Source organism: Cervus canadensis, chromosome 7 (assembly GCF_019320065.1).
Source record: "Cervus canadensis isolate Bull #8, Minnesota chromosome 7, ASM1932006v1, whole genome shotgun sequence".
NCBI lineage: Eukaryota > Metazoa > Chordata > Mammalia > Artiodactyla > Cervidae > Cervus > Cervus canadensis.
Window position 1 is genome coordinate 76196350 of NC_057392.1, and position 13133 is coordinate 76209482.

At 44.2% G+C, this 13133-nt stretch overlaps 1 protein-coding gene across 1 annotated transcript in view; it reads right to left on the bottom strand.

Annotated features, from left to right (window-relative positions):
- Positions 1 to 6477: 6477 nt before the first annotated feature.
- The window catches only part of LOC122444969 (zinc finger protein 610-like), a 93122-nt gene continuing 86466 nt past the window's right edge, over positions 6478 to 13133 (bottom strand). Inside the window, exons 2-4 of the mRNA XM_043473831.1 lie at positions 11139 to 11209; positions 7848 to 7974; positions 6478 to 7411 (exon numbers count right to left, since the gene is read on the bottom strand). Coding sequence (XP_043329766.1) covers positions 7272 to 7411; positions 7848 to 7974; positions 11139 to 11195 — 324 coding nt within the window. The 5' untranslated portion in view covers positions 11196 to 11209 and the 3' untranslated portion in view covers positions 6478 to 7271. The remainder of the gene's footprint in view (positions 7412 to 7847; positions 7975 to 11138; positions 11210 to 13133) is intronic.

The window sequence follows — 13133 nt, forward strand, 5'->3', positions numbered from 1 at the left end:
TATTCCTGCAATTAGAATTAATTTAAGCAGTTTAAGTAAACAAGAACTGGCTTTGTGTACTGATGACAAGCTAGAATGGGAAACACACAACTCTTAGAAAGGGCTACTTCATACTAACACTTCTAAGGAGAAAAATGTCTTGACGGTCCCCTTCTTCAAGTACCAAGCTTATTAGTCACTGCAGTGGCCCAGCGAAAGTGCACCCTGAGGGGAATGCAGGATTGAGAAAAGCAGCCACCATACTGTGCTTTGGACATTCTGGCCTTGGGATTTCAGGAAGGGTCTCTTGGGTCCATCCATGTCTTCAGCAAGGCCAGATAAGTTTGGGGGACTCTCTCCTGGTTTTCAGATCTCCCAGTTATTGGTTGATGACCCCAATTTTGTTTGGCAGTGTTTTAACATACATAGCGCCCAGTTAAAAGACACTGAGTAGAACCTCCCTGGTGGTGCAGTGCTAAATAATCTACCTGCCAATGCACAGGACCCGGGTTTGATCCCTGGTGTGGGAGGATGCCACGTGCCTCGCAGCAACTAAGCCCAGGCAACGTAAGTACTGAGCCTGTGCTCCAAAGCCTGTGCTCTGCAACAGCAGCAGCCCCAGCAATGAGAAGCCTGCACACAAGTAACCAGAAAGTCACTTCTGCTGCTGCAGCTAGAGAAAGCCCACGTGCAGCAAAGAGGCTCAGCTCAGCCCATAGAACAGACAGACACTGAGTCCTCTGGACCGACCAAAAGAACCTTCAAAACGCCAGTCTCCAACCATACCCCAGCCAAGGTTACATGGAGAATTCACAGCCCGATTGCTGCAAAAGGAGAAAGAAGCCAGCACAATGAAGACTTAAGAGCCAAAAATAAATTTTAAAGATTATTAAAGAGAGAAAAAAACTTTTAATGAGAAATGCATTCTTCTTTATAAAAGTTTCTGTTCCATGCTTATGATGACAAAGCTTCAAATACTTACATGAGAAAAACTTGTTTACATCATAATATATAACACTTAAGTCAATACGTCAATGTAATGGAATGTCAAATTACTATATGATCACTTGATGGTAATTAGGCAATTTACTTCCTGTTGAAAAATTGTAATATATTTTCTCTAATTTCATTGTCTGTTTCTGAAATATATGTCAGTTGTGGACAACAAAGCACATTGTCAAATATAAAGTCTTAAGCAGACATTAGAATTTATTTTCACCAAAATTATCAACTTGGCACTATTTATAAATATTTCTGTGTGTATTATCTGACTGAACTCAAGTCTTAAAGGAACTGTTTTTCTTTACATTTACAGGGCACCTACTATGTTCCCTGTTATTGTCTACCTGCCTTTTAATGTTACAACAGTCTCAAAATAACCCACTGACTTATGTATTTGTTAGTGGAAGGCAGGAAAGAAATGTAAATTAAGCATTAAATCTGGGTCATAACGTGTGGAAAGAAAAAGTATCGCTAAGGAAAAACTACTGAAAAAAACAAAAGAAATAGGATGGCAGGATTTAAGAGATTAGCACTGAAACATATATATTATCATATGTAAAAGAGCCAGTGGGAGTTTGATGTATGAGCATGTGCTCCGGGACAATCTGGAGGAATACGGTGGCGAGAGAGGTGGGTTCAGGAGGGAGGGCACATATGCATGCCTATGGCCTATTCATGTTGATGTACAGCAAAGACCATCACAATATTGTTAAAAATAAATAAATAAATAGATCAACCGATGGTGAGTTAGGCCTGAACACATAATCAAAGGTTTCCTACACCTAACACATTTGTGTAGTTTTCCTTCAGGTTGAATTTTCTGACAGTCAAAAAGTTGATATATTTTACTGCATTCTCTACATGTGTAAGTTTTCACTGCAGTATGGATTCTCAGATGATCTGCAGCGTCATTCCTTGTGACTGAAGGGTTTGCCACATAAATAACATGTATGTGGTTTCTCTCCTGTATGAACTGCTTAATGGGCAGTTCATGCTGAACATGCACTAGAAACTCTGCCACATTCATTTCACTTGCATGTTTTCTATACAGTATGAGTTCTCTGAATTATAAGGTCTGAACACTGACTAAAGGCTTTGTCACACTCACGACATTTGCACTAAAATGTTTCTCACAACTGTCACATTTCTAATGTTTCTCTCTAGTATGAATTCTCTGATGGTTTCTAAGTTCGTCATTTCAAGAAAAGCTCCGGCCATATACATCATATATATATTGTTTCTCTCCTGTCTGAACTTGCTGATGATGATTTATGGATTACTAAAAGGTTTGTCACAATTTTTATATTTGTAAGGTTCTCTCCACTATGAATTCTCTGGTGAACTGCGACGTTTGCATTCACACTGAAAGCCCTGCCACATATAGCTCATTTATATGGTTTCTCTCCAGCATGAACTCTCTGATGAACAGCAAGGTTTGAACTTGCCCTGAAACCCTTGCCACATATATCCCATTTATATGGTTTCACTCCAACAGGAAATCTCCGATGAACAGTAAGGTCTGCAGTATGACTAAACGCCTCGTCACATACATTGCATTTGTATGGCTTCTCTCCAGTATGAATCCTCTGATGAAGTGCAAGTCTTGTAGTTTGATTAAAGGCCTTGCCATATGCATTCCCACATGCCTGAGAACAACTAAGCCTGTAGACCTCAAATGATGATTCTGTGCTCTAAGGCCGGAGAGTCACGACTACTGAGCAAACACACAGAGACCATGCATTGCAACAAGAGAATCCACTAGAATTATAAGTTCATGCACTGTAACTAGAGGGTAGACCTTGCTTGTTGCAAGTAAAGAAAAGCCCCTGAAGCAACAAAGACCCAGTGCAGCCATAAACAAATTTTAAATAAATTTTTAACTTACAGTTATGAAGATAAAGGAATGTGATTTGAAAACTTATATATCTTTTAAGCAAAAGTAACCTTTGAGGCAAACTCCCTGGTGATCCAGTAGTTAGCACTATTGCTTCCACTGTAGGGGGCACAGAATCCTTCCATGAATGGGGAACTAAGAACCAGACTGCCATGTGGCACAACAAAAAGAAAAAAAGGTAACATCTGATTTTTTGTATAAAATACGGAACAGTCTATGCCACCTAACAGCACGAATTAGCACAGGAAGGGGACAAGGGGAAGTAAATCCTGCTGAAACACCTCATCACATGCTGCCCAAAGTCAAGCAGCAAAATTGACAGGAGTCAAATGACAGATTGTTGCAGAACATATAAAGACCTTGCCTTTTGGGACCTCTTTTCTTGGAGTCCACTTTCCATGAAACCTCTCTCTTTCTCTCTCTTTTCTTAAATCACTTTGTTCATTTAGAAACAGCCATCTGTAAGTCAGAAGTACTTTCCATTCTCCTTAATAAAATGTAATTTTGAGGTAGGAATTGGAAGGGCTGAGGTTGGACATCTACAATCAGTTACTCTCCTCCTTGCATGCCCTGAGATAAGAGATAGGTGGGATCAGGTTGAGGAATTTACAGCCAACAACAACAGGGTAAACAGCCAGTTTGTCTCTTAATTCAAGGGACTGATCATGGCAAGGACAAAGAAAGGAAAAAACCCTTTCTGATCAAGGAGACAGTACACAAGTGCAGAAAGGCTCCTTGGAGTTAAAAGTCAGAGGAGCATTCCAGGAAAAATGAGTCTTGCTTCCTCTGCTGCCTGCTGCTGCTAAGCTGCTTCAGTCATGTCAATTCTGTGCGACCCCACAGACGGCAGCCCACCAGGCTCCCCTGTTCCTGGGATGCTCCAGGCAAGAACACTGGAGTGGGTTGCCATTTCCTTCTCCAATGAATGAAAGTAAAAGTGAAAGCGAAGTCACTCAGTAGTGTCCAACTGTTAGCGACCCCACAGACTGCAGCCTACCAGGCTCCTCCGTCCATGGGATTTTCAAGGCAAGAGTACTGGAGTGGGTTGCCATTGTCTTCTCCATGCTCCTCTGAGAAGCCTTTACTTCAAGATCCAGGGTGTGCCTGTGTAGCCAAGGAGAGGGTCCTGAGACAAACTAACCAGGGGGGACAAAGCAAGGTGATTGGTCCACATTTCTCATCCCTTTCTTCTTACTAAAAACACACGTCTTACTTTCCTTAAGCAACCATGAGCAGTCCATTATATTAGCATTTTGTAGACTGGTGAACATAAATACCAGTGAGAATGTCTAAGAATATTTGCTTTCTTATAGAGAACATCTCAGGGTGGCACCAAACGTTTTCATTAATAGTGCAAAATCTCTTTAGTTTGTCTGCAAGAGGAAATGAGTTTTCAGTAATCTGTGATTCAGAATCTTATTTTATTTGGAAATGACCTATATATTCAGTGAGCTTTCATCTCTTAGTTTAGCACAACCCGAAAAACTCAGGTTATTCAAATCTGGAGAGACTATTCTAGACAGACATAGTCATTCCTAACAGAGTTTATCTAAAACCTCCAACTGCATTTGCATTCTTTCCTTAAAAGCTTCTTCACTCGAGTTACTTTACCTGTTCACAAACTTACTTACCATTAAACCTAAGTACAATAAAAGTATTAGACAATGTTGAAGACTCAAGACGTGTCTTAATTAGATTAGCAAACAAACATTAATACTAGATATTTAATATTGAATATTTCCCAGTTCACGTTAACCTGAAATTCATTTAGGTTAATTTCTCTTGCAATTGTTTGATTTGTAAGTGCTTACTTTTTTTTTTTTAAAAAACAATTGAATTAGAGTTCATTTACAAATTAACCTCAGCAATATTATCCAAAAACAAAGACACACACTGAGACAAACATACATGCAGATCGACAGACATGAGAGCTCTCATACTTTTGTGCTTGAGATTTAAAATGTCTCTTTCACACTTTTCTTACCACCCCCCTCCATGTGGTTTAAAATACTAGTTCGCTCAAGACTGAAATCTCTGGAAAAATGGGTTACGTATTTCAAGGAGGTGGCAAAGGTTGCATGCTATGCAAGGTCGCTTCAGTCCTGTCCAACTCCCTGCAACCCCATGGAGTCTAGACCACCAGGCTCCTCTGTCCATGATGGGACTCTCCAGGCAAGAATACTGGAGTGGGTTGCCATTCACTCCTCCAAGGGATCTTCCCTATCCAGGGATCAAATCCACATCTCCTGTGTCTCCCCCAGGGGCTGGGAGGTTCTTTACCACTAGAGTCATCTGGGAAGCCCTGGCAAAGGTTAACTTTAAGCTTTTTGGGGGGCAGGCCTTTTTAACAAGCTTGCTGTTTTTAATTCCACATGTAAAATGAACTGGTTTGCACTTTCAAATAAAAAACAAAATTCATCTTAACCAGTTTTCTCCAGAGTCTAAACAATATCATGGCCATCCTGTATCAAACAAGTTATCTTTCCTTTCTACAGTCAAAGCTTTATGGCTAAAATACCCATCGAATACTGCTCAAATTGACTGTGATAACAAGGCCAGATGGACTGATAAAAATCTTGGAATGTCCCTCCAGGGAGATGGGGGTCTTTGATGAGAAGAATCTAAAAGGGTAAACAAACTTGCTAGAGTGGGGGAACCTGGGCTCCCCCTCCCCCGGAGAGACAGGGGCAGTTAGAAGGGGACTAGCTGATGGAGCGGAGAAGGCAATGGCAACCCACTCCAGTACTCTTGCCTGGAAAATCCCATGGATGGAGGAGCCTGGTAGGCTGCAGTCCATGAGGTCACGAAGAGTCGGACACGACTGACCAACTTCACTTTCACTTTTCACTTTCATGCATTGGAGAAGGCAATGGCAACCACGACAGTGTTCTTGCCTGGAGAATCCCAGGGACTGCGGAGCCTGGTAGGCTGTCTTCTATGGGGTCGCCCAGAGTCGGACACCACTGAAGCGACTTAGCAGCAGCAGCAGCAGCAGCAGCTGATGGAGGGGGAGACAGAGGGGTTGGTAGGGGTGAAAGGCCACAACAGGACAGAGAATGGAGAGAGAAAGGGCAGTGGGGGACACTATTCGAGCTGTGGGCTGGCTAAAGAGAGTCAACTTAAAAATGAACATTTGATCAGCCAAAATATAATGTGACATTGTAACATGGATAATCATCCTCACAAATCGCATAATTCTTCTTCCAGTTGGAACTTCTCTTTAAACAGCTTTAAGTTAACCTTTATTTACCTCACGGTAGGCAGAGAGCAGGATCCGGGAGCCAACATGGATGGTGCTAAGCCTGGGGCTTGGTTGGCAAGGGCCCCTGCAAAGGCTGAACAATCTCAAGATTTGTGCCCTATCTTATCTATGCTGCTGCAAGCCTTGCACTCACAGGAGACAGTCAGGACATTCACACTCAGGGCAGTTTCCAGGCAGGTTAGAAGCAAGGTCAGAGGAATGCACTGCTTTGTCTTGAAACCTAAACAAGACTATTTATTTAATTTCCCAACAACCAGGTGGCTTCATGGTAAGAATCTGCTTAGTACTGCAGGAGGCATGGGTTCAATTTTTGTTCTGGGAAGATCTCACATGTCACAGAGAGTAAGTTGATGAACTACAGATAGTGAGCCTGTATGGCAAAACTACTCACGCTCGTGTGCCCACGGCCCGTGCTTCACAACTAAAGAAAGCACCACAAAGAGAAACCGTGCTCCCCGCAACTACAGAGGAGCCCTCACTCGTCTCCAGCAGACAGAAGTCCGCACAGCACAAAGGACCCAGGACAGGCCAAAACCAAAGACCTCGCCTTCATCTCTGTGGGCGCTACAGCTCCACTGGAGGGCGCTGTACGTTTCGCATGTCGAAGAACAGAGCCGTCAGTTAGGGAGAAGAAAAACCTCCTGTGAGATTCACAAACATTAAACATCTGTTTTCTCACAGAACTCTCCCCCTTGGAGAGTTTCCCAAACCCCATGGATGGTGTGGCTTCCTCTCTGTCCTTGTGACAGTTGACCTGTGATCACACTGTTGATACTTTCCCGCTCATCTGGATTTCCGCTATTAGCACCTTCTTCTCCACAATCCAGGGGTCTTCCTCCTTGTGCCACAAGACTGGGGATAACGTTCAGATCAGAAACAGAACTTCCTACTCACAAGTAATGCCACATACTGTGGCTTCTTCCAGAGTCCAACCTCTCCTTTTTTAATAAACGTATCTGTTATTTTTAATACACTGGTGAATCCATTTCTTTCGTCTCGGGGGAGTGTTCGCTGCTCCTTGGTTTCTCTCCAAGTTCAGCAAGTAGCGGCTGCGCTGCAGTTGCAGCGCTCGTGCTCCTCACTTGCTGCGGCTTCTCCTGGGCGCACGGGCTCCAGTGGTCGTCCCATGTGGGCTCAGCAGTTGCAGCTTCCAGGCTCTAGAGTGCTGGCTCGTAGTTCGGGCACACAGGCGTAGCTGCTCTGTGACATGTGGGATCTTCTCAGACCAATGATCGAACCCGGGTCTCCTGCACTGGCAGGTGTAGAATCCAGCTCTTTTGTCAGCCAAGGAGTGAGGACATTATAAACTGACAGAAAAATACGTCTCAAAAGAATTTACTATCTGCATCCTTCTGAATGCACAGGGAACATTACAACATACACTACAATATGCAGCAGGGATCTAGTTCCTATCTAAGAACTACTGAACCAAGGACACAGGGCTAGAAAACAGGCAACTGGATATTTCAAAGTTTGAAATCAGCTTTATAAATGCTCGAGCTGTGGGAAAACTCCTTGTGTATCACACATTGGCAGGTCACCAGAAGGAAAGACAAGTTTAAACTCCTGATGCCAATCACGAAGCTTTACACGTGTGAGTCAACAAGGTTTGAGCTTAGTCAAGAAAAACAGGCACTCTCCAAAGGTACAGAGGGAACATGCCTAGGTACCCCAGGGCAGATCCCCATTTCAGGGGGAAGTGATCCTCACCCACAGACAGCAGGTTCCTGAGGGTCTCCACCATCACATCATTGTACAAGGTTCTCTGGGCAGGGTCCAGGCACTCCCACTCCTCAGGAGTGAAGTCTATGAACACATCCTTGAAGGTCAACTGTGCCTGAAATGAAAACACATTTCACCAATGGGTCCTGCAGAGGATTCTTAGATTCACACAAAATGAGAAGAGGTGAGAGGGGTAAAGCTCAATTCAGTTGAAGTAATATTCTGATAGATCCATTACAAGCTGCTTCAAGCAAACTGTTAGTCTCTAATCTAATTTCTAATTTCCTCTTTTTTCTAAGACTATGATCTCCTGCAATCAACATGAATTTGTCATGTATGTGGACAATACATGAAAAATACACAAATTAAAACCAACGCTGGGTTGTCCATGCAGAAGTGTTACATTCACCACACGGAGTGATATAGTGTCACAACCTAGTTGAGTTACAGCAAGACTGGTGTCTCCAGAGACCACAAAGTCCACAGTTGCTTTAAAAGAACACACATAGTGATGATGACGACATCATCACATTGATGACAGGTGTTTCAGCACGTCCTACTCACTAAGCATTACTCTAAACACGTCACACGGAGGAACTTGTCATCAACATAACAGCACGTTAGAGAAAGATCTGAGTCCACCTTACTGGGGGGAAAACTCTGTCACTCCAAGAAATCACTCAGATCAAACAGTTAAGAAATGAGGCAACAGCACGTGAGCTCAACCTAAAGAATCAACCAGTTAATTACCAAAGAAGGAAAGAGCATCCACAGAAAGTTCCCTGAGGATACCTGAAACAAGTTCAAGGAAGCTGAAATACAATAGAAGAGCATAAATTGTCATGATACAGGGTCATACCCTCTCCCATCACAACCCACACAATGTCAATAATCTTACTACAATTTATGTCATTCATGTGATGATGCACAAAAAACTTAATGCCATGAAATACACTTAAGATACAACTGAAACTGCTACAAAGCATACACCATTATTTATGAGATGATTTGTTGTAATAAAACCATGGAGTTACATATCCATGCATTCATGCGTGCATGTGTAAACACACAATTGATTGAAACAAGAAGAATTGTCTTTATTTTCTTTCATTCTATTAAAATTCATTCAGCGTCAGCTGTGCGCCTCAAACTTGAAATACAGCAGTGAACATGATGGAGCTTACACTCTAGCCGCCAGCCAGCCAATTTCATCCACAATTTTAATGTTACTATCGAAATAAGTGTTCTGACACAGCCCCGGTGCTAAGACAAGATTAAACACAAAGTCTTAACCTACATTGAGAAATCAGACAAGGTCTCTGTGAGGAAAAAGCACTTAGGATGGCAAGGTGGGAAATGGAAGAGTGTTGCAAGCAGAGAGAACAGCCTGAGTGCCAGCTCTGAGGCTGGAAGATATTTACTGAACAGAAAGGCAGCCAGTGTGACTGGGACACAGGGAATGTAGATGGGGTGATGCCAGGTAGAGGCTAATTTATGCAAGATCTATGGATTGAGGACTTTATTCCAAAAGCTCCTGGAAGTCTCTGAAGAATTTGCAAGAGGAAAGTTAGGTGCTTAGATTTGTTTTACAGAGCTCAATGTGCTGTGTGTGGAAGTTGTGCTTACCTGCTTACTCATGCCAGACTCTTTGCAACCCCGCTGACGGAAGTTCGCCAGCTCCTCTATCCATGGAATTCTCCAGGCAAGAATGCTGGAGTGGGTTCCCATTCTCTTCTTTTATTTTACTTCTTCATTCAGTACCTTTGTCAATATTGTATTTCTTTTTCAAAGGTTATCTATTTTGCTTATGTTGAGCCTTCGTTGCTGTGAGTGGGCTTTCTCAGCTGCAGTGCCGGGGCTTCTCGCTGCAGTGGCTTCTCTTGTTTTGGAGCACAGGCTCTAGAGAGTGTGGGCTTCCGTAGTTATGGCTCCTGGGCTCTAGGGCACAGGCTCAGTAGTTGTGGCCCATGGGCTTAGTTGCTCTGAGGCATTTCCCCGGACCTGGGATGGAACCTGTGCCCCCTACATTGGAAGGCACACTCTTAGCCACTGTACTACCAGGGAACTCCTCAACATTATCTTATTCTAGTTTAAAAAAAAATAAAAAGTAATATAAGCAGAAAATAACATATAGAAGATTTCTTCCAATCTCTATAAAATACCTGTATTTAAAAATATGTGGCCCTCCCTACAGGTAAGTGGTAAAGAATCCACTGGGTGATGCAAGAGATGTGGGTTGTTGCCTGGTCTGAGATCCCACACGCTGAGGGGCAATTAAGCCTGTGAGTCTCAATTCCTGAGCCAGAGCTCTAGAGCCCAGGAGGTGAAACTACTGAAGCCAGCGTGCTGGAGACCCCGTGCTGCAAGACAAGAGAAGCCACTGCAATGAGAAGCGTGCGCACCACAAGCAGAGTGGCCACCACTAGCCAGAACCAGGGAAAAGACACTGAAGCAATGAAGATACACTCCAGGAAATAAATACATTTTAAAAATCATAATGTGATTTTTATCCTTAATTTTGGGTATGTGCTTATTAACAAAATCCAAAATTTATTATTTTATTCCATAAAGCAAATACTGAAGCCAGATCAGTAAAGTTGGAGAGTTCCCTCATGGTCCAGTGGTTAAGATCCCTCACTTCCACTGCAGGGACTCAGGCTCGATTCCTACTCAGCAAACTAAGACACTGGAAGCTGCATCATGTGGTCAAAGAAGAAAGAAAAAAAAAAATTAGTAACCCTGATTTTACAGTTTAAATGAGACGGTGTAACGAAATACTCCCTAGCCCTGACATCTCTTTCTGAACGTTCCGTTCCATTCCCAAACACTTAAGCTTTTAAGGAGGTGCTCATTTAATTTTAAATGTACTATAAAAAGTCAGAACTGATTTCCACTCACTGGCCACTTTTGCAGATTTTACCATGTCCTGTACATGTTAATACCTGAGGTCCACATACAGCTTCTTTACCCTGGTTGACAGAGAGCAGACAGCGCATCCAGATGGGCCCTAAACAGTGCCTGCTGCCCAACAACACCAAGACCCATGGGTGAGAAGCCCTACCCAGGAGGGTGTCCAGGGGAGCCTCCTCACAAGGGCCAGGTCACGGGTCATGGGGAGATGGGATCTAAGTGGAGGAGACAGGCCCTGAGGGAAGGCCCTGGGTGAGTGTGCATGTATAGGAATCAGACAGGACACTCCAGGGTCAGACATGATTAGCGAGTCCAGAGAAGGGCATTTAAGGAAGGGCAGACTGAGAACCCACTGAGAATATGACCTTCCTGAGAAACAGCCATGCCTGACTCCTGTTCTTTCCTCTTCTGGGCTTCTTCGTCCATGAGTCTTCACAGTTCTATCATGAAAGTGGAAAACATGCTGTATAATGCTTAGGGTCAACACACCCCCTCCTCAGCCCCAACCACACACACAGGGAAGCCCTCACCACGAGGAACAGACAGTCCCCTGTGCCCACTGTCGCAGGAGGGACTCAGGACAGTCAATTCTGGCACAGAGAGACCAACACGGGACTTTCCCACGCTTTCCTTGGATCACACTCCCCTCCTGGTGAGGCCTCATGCACACAGCAGCAGGGGGCAACTCCGCTGAGCCCATGATCTCCATCGGGTCACACAGCAGGCCCTGGTCCAACCCCGCTCAGAGCAGAGCGCCCTCCCCTCCCTCAGGGCCTGATCTCAGTCTCAGAAGTGGAGGCTAAGAGCCCTGGTGCTCAATGCAGGATCCAGATCGGAATCATCTGCGGCTCTGTGCACATTCCTGGGGCGAGGCCCCACACGAGATCCTGAGGAGCGTGTCTGTTGGGGGAGGGGTACAAGACATGGCTGGAATCCCAACACACATCTTTCAGTAACAGCATTGCAGGTGGATTCTTTTTTTTTTTTTTTTGCAGGTGGATTCTTTACCAGCTGGGTTACGTAGCTCAAAACAGGTTCCAACTCTGGAAGAGCATCACGTAAGGCCTCAGTCTGTTTATCTGTAGCTAGACCCAGAACCTCGGTGTTGCGTACTTCAGCGTCTCTTAAGTCTTTTATCTCAGTTATAGAGTTAATCTGTTTTTTTAGTTTTGTTCATATCTTTTGGTCATAAGGGTGACTTCCTTGTCCCTCAGGAAACAGAGTGGAGCCTAATTTAACTAGTAAGTGCCTTGAGTTAAAAGAGAGGTGACAGGCACAGATACTGATGTGGAAGCAACTGGCCATTGTTGGAGCATGAAGGGGGTTCCTGGAAAGCAGGCCCTGTGTCGGTGCTAATGTCCCCATTATGCATTTTTAGGGTTGTTAAGGTTTCCAGCCCTTCAGGTTAAGGTGCAAAGGACTGTGCTGGTGTCTGAGGGATTCCATCTCGGCCCCCGGTTCAGTGACTCCCCGAGCTTTAGCACTAGTTACATGCACGGTGCTGTGAGCAGAGCCCCTTCTGACCTCGGGGCCCCTCAGTGTTGGGGAACCATCCAAGGCCGAGGGCCCAGGGATCTCAGGTGTCGGGGGCATACCCTCCTCCAGCTCCCTGGCTGTCTGTAAACGGGCGAGTCCACCACCATCTCTCCTCCAGTGCCTTTCTGTCCACACGGGGTACCCTGGGTTGGTCTGGGTACCTGTGGGCCTTGTAGTCCACCATGGCCAGGTTGGCTTGCAAAGGCTGACTTCCCCTCCAGTGGTCTCTGAGTGGACAAAGGTACAACCATCATTTCAGCCCTTTGTGTATTTCTCTGGGAGCGTTCAGCCTTTTCAACCATGTCCCTATTATCAAGAACTGAATAAGCCACTTGGACCAAATCGCTCATAGGGGTCTGAGGACCAGCAGTTGCTTTTGGAATCTCACTCCTGATGTCTGTGGCAGGATGGGCTATGAAATGCATAGCCAAAAGGGCCTGTCCCTTGAGGGGGAAGGCATCCACATTCCTAGATATATATATATATATATATATATATATATATATATATGTATGTATATATGAAACTGAAAGAGGACAGTGAAAAAGTTGGCTTAAAGGTCAACATTCAGAAAACTAAGATCATGGCATCTGGTCCCATCACTTCATGGGAAATCGATGGCGAAACAGTGGAAGCAGTGTCAGACTTTATTTTTTGGGGCTGCAAAATCACTGCACATGGAGATTGCAGTCATGAAATAAAAAGCTGCTTACTGCTTGGAAGGAAAGTTATGACCAACCTAGATAGCATATTAAAAAGCAGACACATTACTTTGCCAATGGGCTATGTCTAGAGACACGTAGCCGAATGGGCCTGTGTTTCATGGAA